General features: G+C 42.4%; 1 protein-coding gene across 1 annotated transcript in view; it reads left to right on the forward strand.

The window, feature by feature from the left end:
* Positions 1-1,590: 1,590 nt before the first annotated feature.
* Positions 1,591-27,940, forward strand: part of LOC101605618 (zinc finger protein OZF-like) — a 35,589-nt gene continuing 9,239 nt past the window's right edge. Inside the window, exons 1-2 of the mRNA XM_045148674.1 lie at positions 1,591-1,741; positions 24,980-25,106. Coding sequence (XP_045004609.1) covers positions 1,739-1,741; positions 24,980-25,106 — 130 coding nt within the window. The 5' untranslated portion in view covers positions 1,591-1,738. The remainder of the gene's footprint in view (positions 1,742-24,979; positions 25,107-27,940) is intronic.

The raw sequence follows: 27,940 nt of genomic DNA on the forward strand, positions 1-27,940 counted from the left end.
TCTGGAATTCATTATGTAGTCTCAGGGAGGCCTTGAACTCACAGTGATCCTCCTACCTCTGCCTCCTGGTGCTGGGATTAAAGACGTGTGCCACCACGCCTGGCTTGTATTTATTTTTGAACCATGTATTCATATCATATCCCATTTGGTGATAGGCTGATTGTGGGAGGCTAATTTTTGCAACTCTTTACAAATTCTTCCCTCTGCCTTAAGTATAACTGGCAAAGATTTTTCTCCTATTCATTTTGTTGATACTATATATTTTTTTAAAATATGTTTTATTTATTTATTTGAGAGAGAGAGAGAGAAGGGGTTGCCAGGGCCTTCTCCTATTCATTTTGTTGATACTATATTTTTAAAAAAATATGTTTTATTTATTTATTTGAGAGAGAGAGAGAGAAGGGCTTGCCAGGGCCTTCGGCCACTGCAAACAAACTTCAGATGCACGTGCCCCCTTGTGCATCTGGCTTACATGGGTACTGGGAAATCAAACCTGGGTCCTTAAGCCTCGCAGGCAAGCATCTTACTGCTAAACCATTTCTACAATCCCTGTTGATACTGTATTTTATGCATAGAATACTTTTTAATTATATGTAGTCACATTTGTTAATTCTTGGGCTATTTCCTGTGCTATTGGAGTCCTGTTCAGAAAGTTACTGCCTTTGCCTATATTTCAAAATGTACTTCCTATGTTTTATTCTAGCAATTTGAGAATTTTGGGAATTAGCATCAGGTCTAACAAAATGTTAGCTGTTGCTTCTCCACTGAGGACTGTGATGTGTCTAGAGACCCTGACACGCCCATTATTTCTTTCTATCTGCCTTTCTCTTTCTCTCTCTCAAATAAATAAATAAATAAATATTTAAAAAGAAAAGACTGAAGACATGAGAGATTTGCTTCTCTGCTCCCACAGGGAGAAGGTAGCTGGATCCGATGTAGTGATTGAGCATCCTTGACTCATGTATTAGCTGGCTAGGTTAGATACTTCCCTAGTAAGGTTAGAAAGGCTTCTCCAGAGGATCAGGGCCAGCTGGGATAACCTCAAGTCATTAGAGCTGAGAGACTGTGCTCAGCGCATATATAGATGGGGGTTGCAGTAGTAGAGGGACAGAATGCAGCCTATGACCAAGGAAGAAACATGAGATCATCTAGAAACTTGGATGTGAATCCATGGAACCTTGCATGGTCAGGACAAGATGCCAGTGTTCCCAGGACCTGCTATACAGGCCCTGCACCCAAATCCTCCAGCCTTAAAGGAGCATTCGTGCCTGGGACATTAGAAAGGAGGATGGGGAGAAGCCACTGCCACTGCCAGCTCCTCCCTAGCTCAGGACGCCCCTATGTACACATCCTTTCCAAACCTCCAGACATCCATGGTGATAAGCACTTGTGATTCATTTGCCCAGCATTTCCTGCTTTGTATGTCAGTCAGGGCCTGAGGGGTTGTTCCTGTCGTCCTGTCCAATCAGACAGGGAGATCGCATTCAGGGGGCGGGCCTTCACTGCCGGTCCTGAAGTTCTGTCCAATCACACACGAGGATCGCGCGCAAGGGGCGGGCTTTCGCTGCCGGCGGGAGCCTTTCCTTACCCAAGCAGCCCTCGGTCCTCCATCTTGGGAGCTGTTAGCGCTTTGCGTTTCTTCTCTGGAGTGTGGGGAGAGTGTTCTCCATCCCCTCTGACCCTGTGCCATGGTGGTGGGCGACACCCGAGAGAGGACGCTGGTGTCCAGGAAGCCGGAATGGTGAGTGCGTGGCGCGTCCTGAGCCCGGGAAGGACGGTCAGCGGCCGCGGTGTCCCTGGCCAGAGCCCTCCGCACGGCCGCTGTGCGCCCCGACTCCTCGGCTACGGGGTGGGGGTCTGCCTCCACGGCCCCGTTTAGTCCCCTGCAGCCCTGTCGGTGTAGCTGTGCCCTGGAGTCGGCCCGAGTCCCGAGCCCGCGCAGGGAAGCGGGAAAACCAGCCTTTATGCCCTGGACTCCTGTCTGCTGTCAAAGCAGATGACAGCGCCCACCTCAGAGGGGATAGGGTCGAGGGAGGTGTGGGTCCGAGCGAGGAGACAGACGAATGTCTGAGGGAGGAGGTGTTCATCTGTGGTAAGAGGTGAGGGTCTGAGGGAGGAAGAGCAGTTCGCACGAGGTGAGGACGGAGTGGGGTGGAGCAGGCTACTGTGCGCACACTGTTTTAAGGGAAGATGAGATTTCGGCTGGGATATGAGGCCAGGGTTCTGGAAGGAAGTGTTTTGAGGGAGAGCTATTTGAAAGTCTGAGGTGGAAATATGTTTTAAAGTAGGGTTGAGGCAGGATAGAAAGGAAAGGAAAATAAATGAGAAATGAAACAGGAAAGAGATTCCTTATTGTGGAATTTTGGTGACAGCCCTAAGCTCTAAAACAATTGGAAAACTGAGCTATGAAGCTTGCCTACTTAGCCAATATTCTTTCTGTGTAGAAACAGAAACTCTCGAAATATCTCAGGAAGAGGACACAGTCTGCAGCAATCTTTTTCCAAATTTTTGTTTATTTGTTTGTTTTGTTTTCTTCAAGGTAGGGTCTCTAGCTCAGGCTGACCTGGAATTCACTATGTAGTCTCAGGGTGCGTTCGAACTCTTGGTAATCTTCTACCTCTGCCTCCCAAGTGCTGGGATTAAAGGCATGCACCACCACGCCCAGCTTTTTTCAAAATATTTATTTATTTATTTGGGAGAGAGAGTGAGAGTATGGGTTTGCCAGAGTCTCAAGCCACTGCAACTTAACTCCAGACACATGTGTCAACTTGTGTTTTTTTTTTGTTTGTTTGTTTTGTTTTTTTTGTTTTTTCAAGGTAGGGTCTCACTCTGGTCCAGGCTGACCTGGAATTAACTCTGTAGTCTCAGGGTGGCCTTGAACTCACGGCAATCCTGCTACCTCTGCCTCCCGAGTGCTGGGATTAAAGGCGTGCGCCACCACGCCCAGCTTACATGTGTCAACTTGTACATCTGGCTTATGTGGATGTTGGAGAATTGAACCTGGGTCTTTAGGCTTTGCAGCCAAGTACCTTAACTGTTAAGCCATCTCTCCAGCCCTGCAGAAATCTTAAGTATTTATGCACATGTGGTTTTGAGACAGGAGACAGTGGGAAACTTTTTGAGGGTAAAAGGTATCTGATGGTGTAGGCCAGTGAGATGGAGAAGACCTGAAAGTATTAGGGAGGAGGGATAGGCTAAGGAGGGAATGTAACCATGTAGAAAGAATAATAGGGGAAATAAAGGGGACATGAGAAAAGATCTCTTTGCTAGGGGATCTTATTAAGAGACCTGAATTCCAAAGCAGTTGATAAATCTGTCTGTGAAGGTTGCCTACATAGACAAAATATTCCTTCTAGGTCTGTAGGGATGGCTTAGCTGTTAAGGTGTTTGCCTGCAAAGCCAAAGGACCCAGTTCCCATTCCCCAGGACCCACGTTAGCCAGATGCACAAAGGGGAGCACGCGTCTGGAGTTCATTTGCAGTGGCTAGAGGCTCTGGAGTGCCCATTCTCACTCCCCCCTTTTTCTGTCAAATAAATAAATAAAAATAAAACATTTAAAAACTATTCTTTCTATATAGAGACTTTTTTTTTAAGTTCACTACTGTTTTATCACTTTTTTTTTTTTGTTTTTGGTTTTTCAAGGTAGGGTTTTGCTCTAGCCCATGCTCCCCTGGAATTCGCTGTGTAGTCTCACGGTGGTCTCTAACTCACAGCGATTAGCCTACCTCTGCCTCCCAAGTGTTAGGATTAAAGGCATGTGCCAGCACTCCTGGCTAACCTTACTCTTTCTAAGATATGAACCTGATAGTTGGAGCAGTTTTGGAGCACCCATTTGGGCTGAGGTGATGTGCTTGGACATCCAGTAGGCACCTGTTTCTCAGGGAAGTCCCACCTCGCTCTTGGTCTCCCCTTCAGTGTCAGGAATGTAGGATGTGAATCAACAACTTCTGGCCAAGTATTCAGTTTCCTGTTACTGTGTGGTGATATGGCCATACAGTGTCCCCAGAACCTCGAGTGTTTTGTTTATGGTTAATCTTACTGTTAGTCCCCAGCTGGTGGAGACTTGGGGAAGTACAGCCTTGCTAGAGGAGGTGTGTCTGGGGTGGGCCTTGAGATTATTGAGTTTAGCTCCCTAGGTGTTCAGAGTGAGTTCGCTCTTGTTATACCTGCACTGCTGCTATATATATGAAGGTGTGAGCTGGTTGCCATGTCTTCTCCACCATGATGAAACTTTTCCTAAAAAATATAAACCTGAAATCTTGTTTTCACATAAGCTGCTCTTTTCTTTTTCTTATCTGTTTAGTTATTTTTTTATTATAGCCATATTTAGTATGGATGTATCATGTGTTGGTATCACTCTTTCCCTTGTCCCTGCCCCCATTCCACTGGGGACCCTCAGTGGTGTTGCAGGTATTCCCTATGGAATTGTGTATTATGCATTGTGGGAACAGCAGTCAATTTGGAGGGTAGGCAGTGCCTCTGGGCTTGATGTCTCAACCTGTGGCTCTTTCAGTATTTCCGCCCCCTCTTCTGCAGAATTCCTTGAGCCATGGTGGATGTGTTTTAAGTCTACTTCAGTAATGAGCTCTTAGGAGCCTCTCGATCTCCTCAGTAGTTTCAGCTTGGGCTTGGCTGAAGTGTGAGGGGTATTTATCTCCCTGGATCTTGCGACCTTCTGAAAAAGAAAAACAGATTCTCCAACAGAGAGTGAAGTCAGCATAGGTTGAATGGGATAAGCATTATTAATTTAGGGAGAATTTGATAGATGTAGCCCCTTTTTTAGCTCAAGACTAGTGGGAGCTTGACATTGGAGAGCATATTTGTCTCCATAGCATTCTGACCTGGTTCCTAATTCCAGATATGGGTTCCTTTCCACTGAGTATCAGAAAAGTCTTGGTTACCCACTGAGGCTGTGTGCCACTATTATATTTTGTTAGGTGTTTGCTTCTAGTAGCTTAGACCCCTGGTTGCTCAGACCATTGTTGGCCACTTTCCCCCAGAAGCTCATGTAGTGCTTTCCAGCACTAGACAGGATAACTGTCTGGGGTCAGACTCTCTTCCGGATTCCAGGCAGGTCTCTCCATTTTCTGTGCCCGCAGCATATGGTGTCTTCAGTAATAGAGTCTTACCATTTATCTCAGGTGGGTAATCAAGTGTAAGCTGCTTTTGGCCTGGTATTTTCTCCTAGCAATGAAAAGGTAATTGCCACACCCAATATCAATGCCTTTCTGTGTCTTCTGTAGACTGACTCAGAGACACAGAAAGTGGGTATGTAGACATGGTATGGGAATGAACTTTGGCTGGTGTGGCCCCTCACTCAGCTGGATTGTTAACCTACATAAGAGTCCTTCAGTAACTGTGTGCACTGACCTTACTTCCTGCCTCCTTGCATCTCTCTGCATGTGTACTTCCAGTGTCTTGTTAAGTTAAAACAGAAAGGGACATCTCACTTCTAAGGGAGGCAGTGTGGGTACAGGCCCGTAATTATAGCTACTCATGAGGAAAGATCCCAAGTTCATGGCCAGCCTGGACAAGTGAATGAGATTGTCTCACATATACACAAAAAAACAAAGCTTGCAAAATTCAGTGTTAGAACAAGTGCCTTATGTGAACAGGGTTCTTGAGTTCCATTCTCAATTATCTTTTCCTTGTGGGGCCAAAGAGAAACCAGTTCTTCCCTTGAGACTGCCTTTGTTCTCCTGGATAACAGGATAATGTCACCATCTGCTGGCCAGTGTGGTGGGGTCACAGCAAGGCATTAGTAAAGGATTGCCTTGGAGAGGCCTGGATTGGTTTATAGTACCCCAGCTATCTCCTCTAGGCCCTGACACCTAAGCAATGAGTAAACCATAGTTGTCTCACTGTATAGAATGGGAAGCCAAGTCCAGAATAGGGTTAGAGGGGGGACTCCTGCTGCCTGCCTGGGTGCTGGCAGGTTAGGGGCTTGGCCATGACCATTTTCTGTGGGCTCCATCTGTACTAGGTTTAGACGGCCCATGAAGGAATGGGAGATAGTCATTTACAGTCTCCAGTCTCTGAACATGGATGAGTAATGAAGGTGAGGCATGAGGAACTGGAGGCTGAAGTAGGCATGATGTGTAAATGAAGAAGTCAAGGTGTGAGAGAGGCAACGTTACCTGAGGTAGGCCATTGCCTGAGGGAGGATGTGACTCTTGAAGAGAGGGGGATAAGAGTTTGAGCGATGGCATGTAGACTGAGAGGTGACTGATTATCTGAGGGAGAAGGTGAGGGTCAGTGGAGGGACTCAGATTGTAGCAGTATGAGGAGTAGGTGAGGCCCAGGGGTTTTGAGGGAAAGTGCCGCGGACTGACTCTCGGGGAGATCAGGACCGAGGGAGAACAAGGGCGAAGGCTCAAGGAGAACTCGGGATTCGGCGAGGAAATGACAGACAGACACACTCTAGGTAGAATATGCTGCTGCAATTTACTGAAGGTTTCATGAAGATTTTATACAGATTACACAGGGAAACTTAGCAAGCCAACAAGTGATTTCAGAAATCATTAATCTAAACAATCTTAAGTATTGTTCTATTGTAAGCATACATGTAATGTTGATCAGGCAGGAACTGTACCCATTTTTTAAGAAGGATGCCTTGTATCATTGACCACAACATTATACAAACAGAAACTAGGTGTAAGGTGAATAACAGGTTACTTATTTCTTATACCCCAAGGACTGTATAAACACCAAGGCTTACGCTTCCTTGTTAAGCGTTCCCATAAATGGAAGAGAATGCCATAGCCTCCTTATTTCTTCATAATTCACCCATCTATTACCGAATTCATCATATCCTCCCTCATAGGGGAATGGAACTAAGTAGATTCCAGCTCTAGGAGTCCACCATCTGCCCTTGATCAAGTACTGAACATATCCCCCAGGAAGTTTCCTGGTGGGAATGCCTAAGTTTTGTAACTCCTTTTCTGCAGAACTGTCATGCTTCTTATGAACACTACCGATCAACATTTCTACTTTCATATTCTCAGGATCAGTATTGTTCTAAAACATCATAAGCTGTTTCTACTCTATACCATCTAAAAACTGTTTTAGAGTTAATTTTTTATTCCTAGTAGAGTTATACATTTCCTCTATTGCCCTAATCATAGGAGGGGCACATTCAATGCTTAGATTGTTTCTTGTACTCTGATTGCGTGCATGATTACTAATAAGTGTTGAATTAGCTGTTCTTAGACAAACAGCTAGAAGAAAGCAGGAAAGAAACAGCATTGGCGCCAGCAATTAGGTCGTCGTGACTTCATGGGCAGCAGGAACCTTTACAGTAACTGACTGCCAAGGGGTCACCGGGGGCATCCCTCCGAGGAGTGCTGGCCCTCTGTCCTCAGCTCTCTTCCAGTGCAGAAGCATTTCTGCTTGCTACACAGGCGAGGTCGCCGTGGACGTAGCAGGAAAGGGTTCTGAGAGAAGAGGTTTGAAAGGGTTCTGCAGGTGGTGGCCAGTTCTGAAGACAAACAAGGAGGGAGAATTGAAGAGATCTGTTGGGTGAGGGCATACTTTGTGTAAGGAATGAGACAAGATAGGAAGACAGGGAACCACAAAGTGACATGTGAAGAGAATGGAGCCACTCACTGTGGGTAGACTATGGTTAAAGTCTCACCAGCTGAGAGTCAAGACACAACACAGTGATCAACATTGGCTGTGAATAGTGCTGATATATAGAGAGCATTCCTTTTTTATGATACTTCAAACAAGAATGTTAAAATAGAAGTTAATCATGATGATCTTCAAATATGTCCTTATTACTTTTCAAGATATTAAAGAAATTCCTTGGAATTCCCTGTGAAACACTGCTGTGGGGAAATCAAGGGAAGATACCTCATGCCACTTCAGCCAGAAATGGTGAGTGTGTGGGCTGACATACTGTGAGTGAGCCAGGGGAGGGGTGCTATAACTCCCAGATCATTGAGCCTCTTTTTCATGATACAGGTTGTTAACACTCAGAATCTGGCTTTTAGGATATGGAGACTGTTGCCCTGGCATTGCATGGATTGGGAAGGTATTTTCGCCAGGCACCATGTTAGCTGCTGAATTGATGGGACTTTTCTCAGCCTGGTTAATGATTCCAGCAGTAGAGCCAGTTCCCCCTTCCAGGATGGGGGGTTCCTATACCAGTTAACAAGGAGTCCTCAGCCCACATTTGTGATTTGGGAGATACAGGCAGGGCATGATGTCCCACTCACCATAGCCTCCTGTGAAGCTTTGTGTGTCTTTCTAGGTTTGTGTTACTGGCTGTCTTTGATTCTCTGGGACTATTTTTTCATCTGTCCTAATCTAGGCATATGAGTGTGATCCATTATTCCTGTTACGGGCCTATCTTTATTTAATATATCTTTATTAGTTTTGCACTTTTCCTCATGAGATCTTTCTTTTAGATCCTGGGGTCTCTAAGTTGTCAATTGGAACCAGGATGCCTATTTCCTGACTGTCATTAATTAAGCACTTAACTCTGGCCATTTCTGTGTGTTCCCTTAGTCAGGGAAGGGGTCTTGGTCAGCTGGGACAGCTAGAATGGTTAAATCAGGATGTAGGATTCTAGGAGTGGCTATGTGCAGATGCTTCGTTCCTTCCTCGTTTCATCTATCCCTGGATGTCCCCTTCTGTTCCCTGCTAAGGTTAAGTGGGAGGGATGCTACACTTTGATTCACATCTTACCACAAGTCTAGGTGATGTTGGCCTGTATTCCAGGCTATTGAAGAGCCAGAAGTAGGAGCACATATCCCAGGTTAGATCACACTGGGTTTCAGAACAACCTCATGATAAACTTGGGAAATGTAATGAGCTCTATTTAAAAGAAAACAGTAAATAAATAAAAAATGAACTTAAAAAGGTTATGCTCATTTCCCTTCTGCTTTGTCCTCTTTCTAGTAATGGCTTTCCTCAGAAGGGTCATTGGTATTTACTATGGGGGCCAGAAGGCTTTAGTCTCTGTGGAGGTGGGACCATGCCTTAGGATATTCCTATCCACCCTGTGGCTCTTCAAATCTTTCCACCCCATCTTCCACCTTGGTGTGTGTATTATAAATCTGATTTAGTGTTGTCTGTATCCTCTGGCTTGCTGCTTTGGTGAGTCTTGAGTGACCAGTGTCTGTTGACGTCTCCATGTAGCTGGTGTAGCTGGTTTTCTGGCCAGTAGTGAGACCAGTACTCATGTCTCTGCATCCCCTACAATCTCCTGGCCCTGGAAGACATGGCAGAGGTGACATGTCTTGTGGTAGACAATTGGTTATCTTTTCTTGTTGTATTGATGGGTCCTGCATCTCCCTAGTATTCTCTGCCATCTGTAAAATGATACAGGTTCTGTAGCTAAAAATGAGAGCAGTTTGGATAAAAGGGATAAACAGTTATTTGAAAGACATTTTTTGTTTTGTTTTTTTTGTAAAATTATTTATTTATGTATTTATTTGACAGAGAATGAGGGAGAGAGAATGGGTGCACCAGGCCCTCCAGCCACTGCAGATGAACTCCAGACACATGCGCTCCCTGTGCATCTGGTTAACATGGGTCCTGGGGAATCGAACCTGGGTCCTTTGCTTTGCAGGCAAATGCCTTAACTGCTAAGCCATCCCTCCAGCCCTGTTTTGTGTTTTGAGACAGGATCTCACTCTAGCTTAGGCTGACCTGGAATTCACTATGTAATCTCAGGGTGGCCTTGAACTCATGGCAATCCTCCTACCTCTACCTCCCAAGTGCTGGGATTAAAGGCAAGTGCCACCACGCCCAGCTTTGAAAGACTGTTTATATATATACATACTTCTGAGCAGTAGAGGATTCTCTCTGGAGTCCATGAGTTTCCTATCTATATACTGTCCAGTGGTATTTGAACAAACATGAAATGAACACACAGCACCTAAAATATAATTTAATGGAGGGTCTGGGGGATGCATTCAAGTGCTTCCCAAACTGACTATACTGGCAGCTTTTATTCAGTTTCAGGCGGTCAAAGCTATGGGGAGCCAGAGCATAAGACAGATCATGAGTTTGTATCAGATCAGATCACAAGTTATGTTTATTACGTCAAGAAATCTTTGGAGAGGGGAGGGGAGGGTATTACCATGGGATATTTTTTAAAATCATGGAAAATGTTATAGTAAAAATTGAGGGGAAAAAAAAGATCAAGGGCAGTACTCAGGAGGCAGAGATAGGAGGATTCTCTATGAGTTCCAGGCTACCCTGAGATTACATAGTGAATTTCAGGTCAGCCTGAGCTAGGGTGAGACCCTACCTCAAACAAACAAACAAACAAACAAAGATCAAGGGCTGGAGAGATGGCTCAGCAGTTTAGGTGTTTGCCTATTGGACCTGATGGCTTGGGTTCAATTCTCCAGGATCCACATAAAGCCAGATGCAGATGGTGGCACATGTGTCTGAGTTCGTTTGCAGTGGCTAGATGCCCTGGCATACCCATTCTTTTTCTATCTCTCTGTTCTGTCTCTCTCCACTTGCAAATAAACTAAAAAAAAAAAAAAAAAAAAAGACCAACACCAGCCAAGCATCATGGCACTTGGAAGGTGGAAGCAGAGGAGGATTGCTGGCATATCATGTGAGACTCCCCCCGCCCCCACCTCAACAAAAGGAGCCTGGACGTGGTGGTGCACGCCTTTAATCCCAGCCCTAGGAAGCAGAGGTAGGAGGATAAACATGAGTTTTGAGGCCAGCCTGAGACTACATAGTGAATTCCAGGTCAGCCTGGGCTATGAAACCCTAACTTGAAAAACCAGAAAGAAAAAAAAAATTAAAGGGGGGAAGAACTAGGGAAGTGGCTTAGCAGTTAAAGGCACTTGTTTGCAAAGACTGCTGGCCTGGGGTTCAATTCCTAGTACCTATGTAAAGCCAGATGCACAAGATGTTGCATGTGTCTGGAGTTTATTTGCTGTCACAAGAAACCCTGGCATGCCTGTTCTCTCTCTCTCAAATAAGTTAATAAAATATTTTTTCTAAAGAAAAAAAAAAAGAAATCTTTGGAGAAGCTGTGAGTTTCTTGTCTTCAAGAAGCTCTACCCAAGGCACATAGTCTTCTGTGTCCTCAGGCTTAGCCTGTGCAAAGATTAGCCTTTTGGAAGGATGTCAGCAGTTTCATTGAGGGTAGTGATTGGAAAAGTGTGGGACCCTGTAACTTGGGTTGGAGATACGTGGAATGGCTCTGGTAATGCTGAGGGCATTGAACTGTCAGATTTTAATGGGTTTTCTGTGAAGAGGTAGCTTCCTGATACATAGCAGAAAATATCTTCAACCCCTAACTCTGTAGTATTTTTCTTAGCTTTTGCCTGAGGGAATTAATAATCCTGCTTTGACCATGGAATTAGCAATGTTCTTCCCTGCAGGAGATGCCTAGCAGCTGTCCCACCCCCACCCATCTTTACCTCTAGGACTACAATGATTCTCAAGACTAAGCAGACCCTAGAGGTGAGGTAGCAGTTCTGACCCATGAGGAGATATGATGCAGCCCCCTAGGAACACCACAAGTTTTCTAATGTAGTCACATGAAAATCGGAGAATATGTGTGGGCATGGATTTTAAAGGTATGGGATAATGTAGGAATAAACAAAAATAGATTAGGCTGAGTTTATTGATATGGGCCCATAGAGCAGAGATTCTAGGTTTCATAATGCAGTTCACACAGTTAAAATACTTTTCAAATTTGTATGTTTGGTTGGCTGAAGTAGGAGTAGAGCTGAGATCCCTTGGCTTAATGTTGATGAAAGATTATATTGGCTCAGGCAAATTAGAATGCTGGAGTGGATTTGTCCTCTAGATCCTTAGCCTCCACAACACAATGGGAGGTTGTTCCAGAACATATTCCCCTTCACTAGGCCATAAGAAATATGTTTCTTTCTTTTTTTTTCTTTCTTTCCTTTTTTTGGGGGGGGGTGGGTTTTCAAGGTAAGGTCTCACTCTAGCCGTGGCTGACCTGTAATTCACTCTGTAGTCTCAGGGTAGCCTCATACTCACGGTGATCTACCTACCTCTGCCTCCCAAGTGCTGGGATTAAAGGCATGTGCCACCATGCCCAGCAGAAGTATGTTTCTGAGGGGAGCACCAGCATATGTGAAGAGCTCGATCATTCCTCTTCTGTGTGATGCAGACCTTACACTGGGAGACACTATTGCAGAATTAGATGACGTACATGCACTGGATCCATCAGTCCTGGGGTAATGAGAACCAACTGGGAGCATTGAATGTAATTTACCATAATGGACAGCAAAGGCAGAGCAATGCTCATAATGGTCTGGCTTGTGTGTGTAGCTCTTTTGCACTGGCTGATAAATCATGGTATTTCCAGAATAAAATAAAATAAATAAAAAGTCTACTAATTTGTTGCCTTATCTATCTAAGCACAAAAGTTCCAGAGCAAATTGAACAAAATGCTTCTTTGAATTGTAGTAATAGAGAATCACAGCCCCTGAACCAATTTCCAGACTGTGCCAGTATATAGATGCAGAACCCCTCTGATGAAGGGGAGTGCATGTCCTCTTAAGGAAGGACCTTGCTACAGTTCTGACAAGTGTTAATCTCCCTTTCTGGACCTGAAAATCCCAGAGACTTTTCAGGGCTCTGTATTGACATTGATTCAAGGAGACTCACTGAACAGTATTGTGGCCTGTCACTTAAAATAGAGGCTTATGTAGGTCAGAAAATCCATGGATTTTTACCCAATGTCCCAATCATAATGGTTTCTGTGAGTCACTGAATTCATAGTGTAGTTATTTCCCCAGTATCTAACTGAGAGACTGTTCTTAGCCTGCTGTTGAGCCTTAGTGGAAACTAAAGGCTTCACAGTGGGCCACCAAATTCCCATGTGATCTGTGCTGCCCATTATAAACTGGGTGTAATCTGCCCCACCAAGCCATAAAGTTGGATGTTTGTAGCAGGAGTTCCCCCTCAAATTTAAGTGGTGATCATGTGTTACATTGTGTAGTTGGGGCTGAGCAGGTCCTGAAGGCAAAAGCAGTTTGCATGAACAATTTTCCAGGCTAGGGAGAGGAGTCAAGTGTTCAGAGCATTTTGTGTTCAAGCATGAGGGTTTGGGGAGACCAGTGAGAGTGCTAGAATTTGATCTGCAGGGACCATACTAACAGTGGGGAAGGGCCATGTATGTCTGTTACTCCAGTTTCACAAGGGAGCAGAGATCCAAGAATCACCAGGACTGTGGTAAAACTGGCAAGCTGTGGGATCTGTAAAAGTCTGGCTCAGTTAAAAACTAGCAGAAGTCAGACTTCCAGTTAAGATGGCGGCGTAGGTACCACGCCAAAGCAGCCTGGGGGGGGGGGGAAAGACCAAAAAAAACTCAGCAAAATACACACTTTTACTAAAAAGTGAGGTGTATAGGAAGTTGAGGCGGCAGCGGAGAAGTGGAAGAGTTATAGAGCATCCAGAGCCTGCACAGGCGGGAACAGCGGCTCCGGGGCGGCTCGGCTACCCGCCGCAACCGCGGAGCAGCAGAAAACCGCCGGACTCTCGGCTCGAGCCGCAGGACAAGCCAGGTACGGGATTTTCCCCTCACACCGCGCTCTCCGCAACTCGGGAAACGTGAGGGGAGAGCGGCAGCGAGCAACGGAGGGAGGAGCAGACCGCGAGGTAAAAGCACACGTGGAGAAGCGATACAACCAGAGCAGCCGCGGCTCCCTCCCCTCCCCCGCCGCCTGAACCCAGCTCCAGCGAACACAGCAGCGGCCCGGGACCCGGCCACGCCAACTTGGGCTGACAGCAGGACCCAAGCAGGAGCAGAGTTCGGCAGCAACTTCAGCGGCTCCAGCACCGGTACCAGTGGCCCCAGCAGCAGCGGACCCAGGAGCGGCAGCGGTGACAGATCCCACAGCAGCGGCTTCGGGGTGAGCAGCAGCGGTGGACACGGCAACGGCAGCTTCAGCAGCGGTGGGGGCTCCGGGGGTGGCACCTGCAACAGCTGCAGAGGCGGCAGCAGCGGCTCAGTTTGCCCCGTAGGAAAAGCAAGTGCCCAGCTCCAGAAATCAGAACAGCAGCCCGACGACCCAGGCAGCAACTTGACTGAGACCACAATCACCCAAGGTAACTGGGATTGCACCAGGGAAGGGTCTCACTTGGTCACAAGCTGACTTGGATACCTCAACAGACCAGAAATCTAAACCTCTTTGTTGATAGAGGATCTGGTCATTATAATAACTACTCTTGCATACATACTTGGGGCTGTTTTTGATGGAATGGGTACAGTGTTTAGCTAAATTTTAGAATCTACCAGTATATTATTCCACTCAGCCTGCTTGAATACTCCTATAGTAGGGAAACTCAACCCCTAACAACATCTTTGTAGATACTCTGAGAGTCTTAAGAGCCACACCTAATACCTTAAGGTCCTACCCTGAACATATATTACATCAAATCAATTGATACAGCTAAGAATACACAGCTAGCTAGAAAATCCAAGCATTAACTTAATCCAAGATGCAAAAATATATACATTATAACACAAGAAACACTAAAAAGCAAGACGATATAAATCCACCTAAAAGTATTAATGCATCAGAAATGTCCTCCAGTGAGAAAGAGTTAGAGGAAATGCCTGAGAAAGAGTTCAAAAGAATAATTATAAATATGTTCAAAGAGGTCAAAGAACACATGAAAACAATCAAAGAAGAAATCAAAGAGGAAATCAAAGAGGAAATCAAAGGAATCAAAGAAGAGGCAGGACACCAATTTAATGAAATAAAGAAGGCAATACAAGACATAAATAGAGAAATAGAAATAATAAAGAAAAACCAGTCAGAATTACTAGCAATGAAGAACACAGTTAATGAAATAAAAAACTCTGTAGAAAATCTCACCAGTAGGATGGATGAGGGAGAGGACAGAATATCTAAGCTAGAAGATCAGGTGGCAGACCTAATGCAGTCCAACAAAGAGAAAGACAAACTTATAGAAAAGTATGAGTGGGAATTTCAAGATATTCGGGACACTATGAAAAGATCCAATATAAGAATTCAGGGCATAGTAGAAGGAGAAGAATTCCACTCCAGAGGCATAGTAGGCATCTTCAACAAAATCATAAAGGAAAATTTTCCCCAAAATGGGAAAGAGGTGCCAATACAGATACAGGAAGCCTTTAGAACCCCAGCCAGACAAAACCCAGAAAGAAACTCTCCTCGCCACATTATACTCAAACTTCCAAACACACAAACCAAAGAAAAAATATTGAAAGCAGTTAGAGAGAAAAATCAAGTTACCTACAAAAGCAAGCCCATCAGGATTACAGCAGATTATTCAACACAAACTTTTAAAGCCAGAAGGGCCTGGAGTGATATATTCCAAGTTCTGAAAGATAACAACTGTCAACCAAGGTTACTTTATCCTGCAAAGTTATCCATCCAAATAGATGGAGAAATAAAGACATTCCATGACAAAAGCAGGTTAAAGGAATATCTGAAGACAAAACCAGCTCTACAGAAAATACTTGATAGAATCCTCCATGCTGAACAAAAGGAAAAGCACACATATAAGGAACCTAGAAAAAACCAGCCATACTCAAATACCAGTTAACAGAAGAGAGCACAGGTAGAACAAGTAACACACACACACACACACAAATGGCAAACATAAATACACACCTTTCAATAATATCTCTTAATATCAACGGTCTCAATGCCCCAACGAAAAGACATAGATTTGCAGACTGGGTTAAAAAGCAGGATCCTACAATTTGTTGTCTTCAAGAAACTCACCTTTCTACAAAGGATAGACATTATCTTAGGGTGAAAGGTTGGAAGACGGTGTTTCAAGCAAATGGGCCTAGAAAACAAGCAGGGGTTGCTATCCTAATATCAGACAGGGTGGACTTTAGTCCGAAGTTAGTCAAAAAAGATAAGGAAGGTCACTTTATATTGATTAAGGGCACACTACAACAGGAGGACATTACAATCCTAAACATATATGCACCTAACATGGGGGCTCCCAAATTCGTCAAACAAACACTATTAGAACTAAGGTCACAGATAACACCAAACACGGTGGTGGTGGGTGACTTTAACACCCCACTCTCATCAATTGACAGGTCATCCAGGGAAAGAATAAACAGAGAGGCATCTGGACTAAATGAGGTCATAGAAGGAATGGACCTAACAGATATATACAGGACATTTCATCCAAAGGCTGCAGAATATACATTCTTTTCAGCAGCACATGGAACATTCTCTAAAATAGACCATATATTAGGACACAAAGCAAATCTTAACAAATTCAGGAACATTGAAATAATTCCTTGCATTCTATCTGACCACAATGGAATTAAACTACAAATCAGTAGCAAGAAAGGCTATAGAGCATACACAAAATCATGGAAACTAAACAATACACTACTAAATGATGAGTGGGTCAATGAAGAAATCAAAAAGGAAATCAAAAAATTTATAGAGTCAAATGATAATGAGAACACAACATACCAAAATCTCTGGGACACAATGAAGGCAGTTCTAAGAGGTAAATTTATAGCCTTAAGTGCCTATATTAAGAAATTAGAAAGGTCGCAAGTAAACGACCTAATGCTTCACCTTAAAGCCTTGGAAAAAGAAGAACAAGGCAAACCAAAAAGTAGTAGACGGGAAGAAATAATAAAGATTAGGGCAGAAATTAATGAAATAGAAACAAAAAGAACAATCCAAAGAATTAATGAAACAAAGAGTTGGTTCTTTGAAAGGATAAACAAGATTGATAAACCCTTAGCAAATCTGACCAAAAGAAAGAGAGAAGAGACACAAATTAATAAAATCAGAGATGAACAAGGTAACATCACAACAGATTCCAGAGAAATTCAAAAAATTGTAGGGACATACTATAAAAGCATATACTCCACAAAGTATGAAAATCTGAAAGAAATGGATAATTTCCTTGATCTATATGACCTACCTAAATTAAATCAAAATGAGATTAATCACTTAAATAGACCTATAACAAACATGGAGATCCGAGCAGTTATCAATAATCTCCCAACTAAAAAAAGCCCAGGCCCGGATGGATTCACTGCTGAATTTTACCAGACTTTTAAGGAAGAGCTAACACCATTGCTTCTTAAGCTTTTCCAGGAAATAGAAAAAGAAGGAATCCTACCAAACTCCTTCTATGAGGCCAGCATCACCCTGACACCAAAACCAGGCAAAGATAGAACAAAAAAAGAAAATTACAGACCAATCTCCCTCATGAACATAGATGCAAAAATTCTCAACAAAATATTGGCAAACAGAATACAAGAGTATATCAAAAAGATCATTCACCCTGACCAAGTAGGTTTTATCCCAGAGATGCAGGGATGGTTCAACATACGCAAATCTATAAATGTAATACATTACATAAATGGGTTGAAGGACAAAAATCACATGATCATCTCATTAGATGCAGAGAAAGCATTTGACAAAATCCAACATCCCTTCATGATAAAAGTCCTACAGAGACTGGGAATAGAAGGAACATATCTCAGTATAATAAAGGCTATTTATGACAAGCCTACAGCCAACATATTACTAAATGGGGAAAAACTGGAAGCTTTTCCACTAAAATCAGGAACAAGACAAGGGTGTCCACTGTCTCCACTTCTATTTAATATAGTTTTGGAAGTCTTAGCCATAGCAATAAGGCAAGAGACACACATAAAAGGGATACAAATTGGAAAGGAAGAAATCAAGTTATCATTATTTGCAGATGACATGATTCTATACATAAAGGACCCTAAAGACTCTACTAGCAAGCTGTTAGAGCTGATCAAAACCTACAGCAATGTAGCAGGATACAAAATAAATACACAGAAATCAGTAGCCTTCGTATATGCTAACAACAAACACACAGAGGATGAAATCAGAGAATCACTCCCATTCACAATTGCATCAAAAAAAATAAAATACCTTGGAATAAACCTAACTAAGGAAGTAAAGAATCTATACAATGAGAACTTTAAGACACTCAAGCGAGAAATTGCAGAAGACACTAGAAAGTGGAGAAACATCCCTTGTTCCTGGCTTGGAAGAATCAATATCGTGAAAATGGCAATCTTACCTAAAGCAATCTACACATTTAATGCAATCCCTATCAAAATTCCAAAGGCTTTCTTCATGGAAATAGAAAAAACAATCCAAAAATTCATTTGGAATCATAAAAAACCTCGAATATCTAAAATAATACTGAGCAACAAAAAAGAAGCTGGTGGTATCACCATACCTGATTTTAACCTATACTACAGAGCCATAGTAACAAAAACAGCATGGTACTGGCACAAAAACAGACATGTAGATCAGTAGAACAGAATAGAGGACCCAGATGTAAGCCCAAGTAGCTATAGCCACCTGATATTCGATAAAAATGCCAAAAATACTCATTGGAGAAGAGACAGCCTCTTCAGCAAATGGTGTTTTGAAAACTGGATAAATATCTGCAGAAGGATGAAAATAGATTCTTCTCTCTCGCCATGCACAAGAATTAAGTCCAAATGGATTAAAGACCTTAACATCAGACCGGAAACTTTGAAACTGCTAGAGGAAAAAGTAGGGGAAACCCTTCAACATATTGGTCTTGGCAAAGACTTTCTGAATACAACCCCAATTGCTCAGGCAATAAAACCACAGATTAACCACTGGGACCTAATGAAATTACAAAGATTTTGCACCACAAAGGACACAGTTCAAAAAGCAAAGAGGCAACCTACAGAATGGGAAAAAATCTTTGCCAGCTATATATCTGATAGAGGATTAATATCTAGGATATACAAAGAACTCAAAAAGTTAACTAATAAGGAATCAAACAGGCCAATCATAAAATGGGCTAAGGAGCTAAATAGAGAGTTCTCAAAGGAAGAAATACGAATGGCATATAAGCACCTAAAAAAATGTTCTACGTCACTAGTCATCAGGGAAATGCAGATTAAAACTACATTGAGATTCCATCTCACTCCTGTCAGATTGGCCACCATCATGAAAACAAATGATCATAAATATTGGCGGGGATGTGGCAAAAAAGGAACCCTTCTGCACTGCTGGTGGGAATGCAATCTGGTCCAGCCATTGTGGAAAACAGTGTGGAGGTTCCTAAAGCAGCTAGAGATTGATCTACCATATGACCCAGCTATAGCACTCCTAGGCATATATCCCAAGGACTCATCTCATTTCCTTAGAAGTACATGCTCAACCATGTTTATTGCTGCTCAATTTATAATAGCTGGGAAATGGAACCAGCCTAGATGTCCCTCAACAGATGAGTGGATAATGAAGATGTGGTACATTTATACAATGGAGTTCTACTCAGCGGTAAAGAAAAATGAAGTTATGAAATTTGCAGAAAAATGGATGGACCTGGAAAGTATTATACTAAGTCAGGTAACCCAGGCCCAGAAAGCCAAGCGCCACATGTTCTCCCTCATATGGGGATCCTAGCTACAGATGACTGGGCTTCTGTGTGAGAATGAAAATACTTAGTAGCAGAGGCCAGTAAGTTGAAAAGGAGACATAAAGGGTGGAGAAAGGAAGGGAGGAGGATACTTAATAGGTTGATATTGTATATATGTAATTACAATGATTGTAATGGGGAGGTAATATGATTGAGAATGGAATTTCAAACGGGAAAGTGTGGGGGTGGGGAGGGAGGGAATTACCATGGGATATATTTTATAATCATGGAAAATGTTAATAAAAATTTTAAAAAAAAAAAAAGGAGGAAAAGATCATGACATCAAAATAAAAGAGAGACTGATTGAGATGGGGAGGGGATATGATGGAGAGTGGAGTTTCAAAGGGGAAAGTGAGGGGAGGGAGGGTATTACCATGGGATAGTTTTTATAATCATGGAAAATGTTAATAAAAATTGAGAAAAAGAAAAAAAAAAAACTAGCAGAAGAAAAATAGGGCATGGGCTAGCGCATCCTGCCACAGGCAAGTGCATGGGGCACTGCGCGGGCATATTACAGGCCCATGCACCACACACATACACAAATGCTCACATACACAAATGTTCACACTTACCCAGCAAAATAGTTACCCAAATCCTCATGGTTTTGACTTCTGTTCGAACCTGTCTTTGCCTCAGCATGCAAATATGGCATCATGGGGTGTGCCCTATGATCCATTGGCTAAAGAGAAGACTAGGGCTTAGTTCATAAGTGATTCTAAACACTGTGCAGACACAACCTGGAAGTGAGTTGCTGCAACATTACAGCCCTTTTCTGGAGCAACCCTGGAGGATAACTGTGAAGGGTGTTAGGTCTGTACTGGCTCTGAACCCTGGGTGTCCTATTCCATTCATGTAGGGCATTCAGCTCCAGTTAAAGCCCTGTTTGGGCAGCTCTGCTCTGAATACTGGTTTCTTCAGGTTGCTAGGTGATTTCCAACTGGATGACCAGGGCTGACTGTGTCCAAAATTACTTTATGAAGGAAGTTGTGGTCCCTGAGAACTGTCCTGGCCCTTCTATTGTATCAGCAATTTCAGCCCAACACTGTTAAGAAGTCTCACTTGTGTCCTCCTCCACATCCCCTTAAGTGACTAAGATAAAGCCAGATCTTTAACAAAAGAATTTCAGGAAGAGACAGAAAGATAAATGAAAAGTTAGCAAATTTATTACAGAAAGAAATAATACAGGCTTCAGATTTAAGCCCAGACTTTTAGAGAGAGATGTCCCTTGTTTTGTACACAATGGCTATTTGTAGGCTATGTGGTTTCCTTGGTTCCATTAGTCAAAGGATGTAATTTATTTCAAAATTTTATGATGTAGCATAATTTACACAGTGTTGTTTTAAAATGTGAGTGGGCATGACTTGAGAACATGGACTCAGGTTGCCTCAAAATGTGCTCCTGTATGGATGTGGTAATCTGAACCTTTGTAATCACAGAATAGTTATATACCAAGACATTTATTAAACATGTTGGTGTTTACATGAGGGTGGTAAATTCCAGCCAAACATGGAGAACATTATTGTACTTTTCAGCTGCTTTGTGATGGAATGATTCACTCCAAGGTTTTACCTGATAATGGAATGCTATCTTGAATGTTCAACATTCCATACCTCTGTAATCACAGAGTTCCTGGCAGTAAAGAAACTTTGTAAATTGTTAGTTGTAAGTGTGCCCTTTCTGTGGTTTAGCTTATGCTTACATATGAATAAGTGTAAAGTGGGTTCTTGAACATCTTTTTTCTATTTAGCATTTAGAGAAGAATTTTGGTATGGTTAAACTCAAGGTCATAGATTTTCTGGCTCTTAAGTGAGTGTATACTCTTTAAAGCTTCTTGTTTCATATATTGTTAGGAAAACAAGCATTATTTCTGCTGACAATTTTAACAGCTGTGTTTGTGACACATAGCCAGATTCTAATGTGAGAACTTTCCCTTTTAATGACCCATAGTTCTCCCTGTCTTTCTATGCTACCTTTCCTTGCAATGGGTTACTATTTTCTCCTTGAGTTTTCCAAGTATATGGGAAGCAGGGACTCAAACCCAGAACCCTGAACAGCAGCTCCAGCTCTGCCTAGATCTAACATCATAACATCCCCAAAATCCATATACCTGCAAAAATTTCATTATAATGAACTATTTGTTTTCATAGAGTATTTCAAACAGGCAGGCTTTTGCCATTATTTTTGTTTTCTAGGTAGTGAAGCAAAGGAGTTTGTTTGTTTGTTCCAAGATAATGTCTCACTGAATCTCTCTCTGTAGTCCCAGGCTGGCCTTGAACTCACACTGATCCTCCTGCCTCTTCTTCCTGAGTATTGGGATTAAAGGCATGTACCACCACGCCCAGCTGCAAAGTACTTTTTGAAGAACATTTAAGTGCTATTAGTGAACCTATCCCATGAGAGGAAAGCTGTGAAGCCTGACTTGACCCCACGTGAACAATCAATTTATGCAGTGCCTGTCTTCCTGGAGCTCAGATGCCTTATTGGAATCAAACCCCTTAGTGAGCTTCTCCTTCTCAAACATCACAGGGTGTGGTCTCCTCACATCCACTCTATCTTCCTGGCCTTGGTTTCCGGACTGTCCAGCACCAGCTATCCACAGGAGTCATGTGTCTGGATTCTTGGGCCATTATCCCAACAGCAGCATCGTGGGGGTGTGTAGCCTCTCATTGGAACCACTAGATGCCTTAGAGTTGGGAGTAATGTCCTTGTGTAGCCACATCTAAGTGTCACTGCAATTGCTTCCATATCTAGCTTGTAACTGAGTAATGTTAACAAATATGGTAGTACACCATTTATTTGACCTTCAAGTTTCTGTTCCTTTAGATTCATACCAGCAATAGTAATTGTTGGATCATGTACTAGTTCTGTATTCCTTTTTTTATTTTTTCAGGGTAGGATCTCACTCTAGCCTAGGCTGACCTGGAATTCACTATGTAGTCTCAGGGTGGCCTCAAACTCACAGCGATCCTTCTACTTCTGCCCCCCAAGTGCTGGGATTAAAGGTGCGTGCTACCACTCCTGGCTCAGATTGTTTTCTTTCTTTCTTTCTTTCTTTCTTTCTTTCTTTCTTTCTTTCTTCCTTCCTTCCTTCCTTCCTTCCTTCCTTCCTTCCTTCCTTCCTTCCTTCCTTCCTTCCTTTCTTCTTAATTTTAATTTTTTTATTTTGAGAGATAGAAAAAAAAAAGGCAGAGAGAGGGAGAGAGAGAGAGAGGGAGAGAGAGAGTGGATGTGCCAGGGCCTCCAGCTACGGCAAAAGTCCAGACACATGCTCCCCCTTGTGCTTGTGCAACTGGATTAGATGGGTCCTGGGGAATTGAACCGAGGTCCTTTGGCTCTGCAGGCCAACACCTTAACTGTTAAGCCATCTCTCCAGCCCATGATGCATTTTTTTAAATAACTGGAATAATGGTTTCTAAAATATCTGTTCCCAATTTTACTTTATACTTATTTCTTTCCGTATGTGTGTTTGCATATGCATGTGCCACAGTATACGTGTGTGGGTCAGAGGAAACCTTCATGGTATCTGTGCTCCACCTTCTTTAAGACAGGCTCTCCTGCCACTGCAAGTGAACCACCACATGACAAAGGAACCCTGCTCATGGAGGCCATGTGTGTATTTGTATGAGCATGTACCGCCATGGTTTTGCTTTGTGCTACATGTATGTTCCCTGTCTTCCTTCAGGATGGCGTTAGGGATTTAGAATCATTTTCCAATAATATAACATACTGCCTAAAGTTGAGTTCATCCCTGAGTGTATTAGAGCATTCTCAACTTATTTGTGTCTTTGGTTTCTGAGTTGTTCAGTATATAGGTATCTGTCGATTCATTTATACTTTTTTAAGCAATTCTTTTCTTTTTTAATTTTGCAAAGACAGAGTTAGTAAGCATACCAAGGCCTTTTGCCACTGCAAATGAAGTCCATATATATGTGCTACCTTGTGCACCTGACTTTACATGTGTATTGGAGAATTGAATCCAGGCTAGCAAGCCTTTCAAACAAGCATCTTGAACTGCTGAGCTACCTTTCCAGCCACTGTGAAGAATTTCAGACATGTGTAAATGTTTATTAAGCTTGCTATCCATACGTAAGGAAGAGTCAGAAATCTTTTCCAGGGTTTTTTAAGCTTATTCCCTGCACAATACCTTTTTGCTTTAGAAATTTTTATGGGAACACTGGTACATAAGTATGTAAAATGACTATACATATAAAACATTTACTAATAATTCATTTAAAAGTTTATTTTAAATATCTGATAATGCATATGAGTTCACTATTTAATATAGAAAAGTGCAACTATGCATATGTATAGATGAACTTACTTATTAAACGATACAAGTTAATAATCTCTAAGTTGATATTTACATGCTGAGGAATAATTGTAAAGAAAGATTAAAAATCTTCCATCTATTATTAAACCATTATAGCTTATTAAAGTACAAACTTTCCTGTACTGTATAAGTATAAACACATAAAACCCTGCTATGGTACACATATACATAGAATGGTGAACTACTATTTTATTTTTCTTTTCTTTTTTTAGTGAAAATGTGTTTTTTATTAAGAAAATGTTTTGTGTAGACACATCATTGTGGGTACCATCATTTCTCTCCTCCCTGTCCCCAATCCTCTGAAGGCCTTCCTTCCTCTGAAGGCCTACCTCACTGGGGTTGCTAGTATTCCCCATTGGGGTTGTGAATTAATGTGTTGTGAGAACAAAAGTCAGTCACTGGCAGGATGGATAGGGAATGCCTCTGGGAATGCCCTTCCAACCTGTGGCTCTTATAATCATGGTCTCCTCTTCTGCAAAATTCCCTGAACTGTGGTGGCTGTGTTTTAAGACTACTTCAGTGTTAAGCTCTCAGGAGCTACTGGATTTCTGCATTGGTATGTGTTGAGTATCCTCAGTGTCTGTCTCCATCACCCTGGTGCAGATTGTCAAGCTCACCACAGAAGCAACACTCTTGTTCATCTCACCAAATCCTCTGTGGTTTCACCTGGGCCTTGGCTGAAGTGTGAGGGGTGGTTTATCTCCTTCGGTCTTACTACTTTCTGAAAAAGACAAACAGATTCTCCAGCGGGAATGAAGTCAGAATAGTTAAATGGGATAAGCATTGTTAATTTATAGAGGTTTTGATGGATATAGCCCCTTTTGGCCAAAGACTAGTGGAAGCTTGTCATTGGAGACCATAATCTTGGTCTCCTTGCGATTCTGACCTGGTTCCCAGTTCCCACCATGGGTTCCTTTACACTGAGCAAATCTCTGAGCCAATCATAAAGCCATTGGTTACCCACCAAGGCTGTGTACCTCCATTGCACAGGTGCATATGTCTTGTCAGGATGATTGCTTTTGAATAGTTTAGACTCCTACTTGTTCACATCATTGCTGGCCATTTCCCCCCCAGTAGCTCATGTAGCACTTTCTAGCATTAAATGGGATAACCATCTGGAAGCTGGCTCCCTTTCAGATTCCATCCAGTTCATTGGGTTGCACTTCTATTTTCTGTTCCCCCACTTTGCGTCTGGGGTTGAGTAATATCTCTTTGTAGGAGCTGGTGTCATTTGAAGATGTAGCAGTGGATTTCACAAAGCAAGAGTGGCAGCTTCTGGATGCTGCTCAGAGGACCCTCTACAAGGATGTGATGCTGGAGAACTACAGCAGCCTGGTGTCCTTGGGTGAGCGTATAGATAAAATTACTAACCCTGAATACTAATTTTATATTGTATTTTTGTTGTTTTTTGAGGTGAGGTCTTGATCTAACCCAGGCTGACCTGGACTTCACTATTTAGTCTCATGGTGACCTTGAACTCATAAGCAATCCACCTACCACTGCCTCCTGAATGATGGGATTAAAGGTATGCACCATCACACCTGGCTAAGAATTTGACTCTTGATCAACCACATGATTCAGTGACACCAGGAACATCAAAAGATAAATATTCAGAATAAGAAGACAAGAGATTTCTTCTAGAAAAGAAATTTTCACCAAGGTGTCTTGGCATTCCTGTATCCCATGAAAGAGATACTATACAGCAGACTTTCTAGGATCTCAAAGAAGAATGTCATAGGATATGCATGCTAGCAAAAGCCCCAAAAGATAACTTAATATACCAAACGCTGCAGCTAAAACCCAGTGCTCTACGCCTATCCAGTGCACAGCTAAAGCAGACAAAGAAGCAGCGCAGTTTAAGCTTCAGGCTAAAGATGATATAAATAGAGGTGCACCATGCACCACCTCCATCACACCAAGAGGACTGGGCCAAGATGAGGAAGACACCTCTTTTGAATCACTTTCTAAATGTAGTGTCAGGTTTCCACCTATAGACATTGATTCTGCTTTCTTACAAAGCACTCTAGAGACCCAACATCCTTGGTTTTGCCACAGCTAAGGCAATGTGTGAAGACAAGTTTAATATAGAGGCCCAAGGCAAACCATCTTCCTACCTCTGCTTCTCCAGTGCTGGGGTTAAAGGTGTGCACTACCACATCCAGCTCCAGAATTTATTACCTTTTAATTCTAACACTGTTTTGAGGTTGGGTTTTTGTTATTGTTTTTGTTGTGGGTTATTTTGTGTGTGTGGTTTTTGTTTTTTGGATTTTTTTTTTTTTTTTTTTTTTTTGAGATAAGAGTCTCACTCCAGCACAGGCTGAACTGGAATTCATTATGTAGTCTTTGGCTGACCTTCAACTCACAGCAATCCTCCTGTATCTGCCTCTCACATGCTGGGATTAAAGATCTGTACCACTGTGCCAGAGAGAGAATGGGTGCACAAGGACCTCCAGCCACTGAAAACAAGCTCCAGACGCCTGTGCCACTTTGTGCATCTGGCTTTACATGGATACTTGGGACTCAAACTTGGGTCATTAGGCTTTACAGACAAGTACCTTGACCTTTGAGCCATCTCTCCATCCTTTATTTAATTTTTTGAAATCTTGATGTACCTTTGTGTTGCAATCAGGTTCACATTGATGGCAGAAGACACCTAACAAGGAGCAGCTTGTGGGGAAAAAGGTTTATTTTGTCTCTACAGACTTGAGGGGAAGTTCCATGGTGGCAGGGGAAAATGATAGCAGAGGGTGGGCATCACCTGTCCATCATGAGGTGGACAACAACAGGAGAAAGTGTGCCAAACACAAGAGGAAGCTGGTTATAACACTTATAAGCCCAACCCCAACAATACACTACCTCTAAGAGGCTTTAATACCTAAATTGTCAACAGCTGTGGACCTAGCATTCCAAACACCAAAGTTTATGGGGGATGCCTGAATCAAGCCATCACACCTAAATATTAATTAACCCTTTGTCAAAGATTTTTCTTGTAGGCTGCCTCTATTCTCCATTCAGTGTCCTTTGCTGTCCAAAAGCTTTACAATGTCATGCAGTCCCAATAGCTGATTAGTTGTTTTACTTTCTGAGCAATTGGGATTCTATTTAGAAGGGTTTTGCCCATGTCTGTATGTTGAAGCCTTTCTTTTGTTTTTTTTTTTTTCTCTTGCATTTTCAGTTTCAGGTCTGATATTCAGGTCTTTGATCCAGTTGGACTTGAGGCTTGTATATGACATGGATAACTTTACTTTTATCCTTTTATATATAAATATCTATTTTCCCAAGAATCATTTGTTAAGGAGTTTGCTTTTGTTCCAGTGAATATTTTTGGATTTTTTTTTTTTTTTTTTGTCAAATATCAGATAGCTATAGCTGTCTGGGTTTATATCTGTGTCCTCTATTCTGTTCCATAGATCTACATTGCTGTTTTTGTGTTAGTACCATGCTGTTTTTGTTAGTGTGGATCTGTAATAAACCTTAAAATCAGGTATGGATTTTTGAGTTACCACCAGCCATATATTCATTGTTAATATTTGTAGAAATATTAAATAAAATAAGGACATCCCAACATAGTCATTCATGCCATTAATCCCACCACCCTGGAGCCTGAGATAGAATTACTTTGAGTTTGAGGCTAGCTTGTGCTACAAAATGAGTTCCAGGTCACCCTATGGTACAGTGAGACTGTGCCTTAGCTAAATTATGAATAAATTAAAAAAAAATCAGAATGAGTCTGCTATGAAGCACAGATAGTATATATTAAGAAATTCTAACACAGATTTAAGCAGGAAGTTAATAGAAAGAAAGAGGCTGAGTAAAATTATTTATCTAGCCAGTAGTATGGGTGTAGTCTTCTCAAGAAAGTTACCTTCAGGTGTCTAACCAGTAGCTATATATATGATTTGGTGGCTTGTGATGTTACATCTCAAAGGGTTACTAAAGAACTTAAATGAGACTAGAGGGTAATTGTTGAAGTACACTGGGTAGGACTACAGCTGACAGTACAAAACCCTAGGAGGAAGTGGGGTATGTTGTACTGTATGCCTTTAATCCTACCACGTGGGAAACTGAGGCAGGAGGATTGCCATGAGTTTGAGGCCAGCCTGGAGCTAGAGAGGTAGTTCCAGGTCAACCTGGGCTTAACTGACATTACTCAAGCCCACACCTCCCCCCCAAAATTCC

Source organism: Jaculus jaculus, chromosome 5 (assembly GCF_020740685.1).
Source record: "Jaculus jaculus isolate mJacJac1 chromosome 5, mJacJac1.mat.Y.cur, whole genome shotgun sequence".
NCBI classification, from domain to species: Eukaryota; Metazoa; Chordata; class Mammalia; order Rodentia; family Dipodidae; genus Jaculus; species Jaculus jaculus.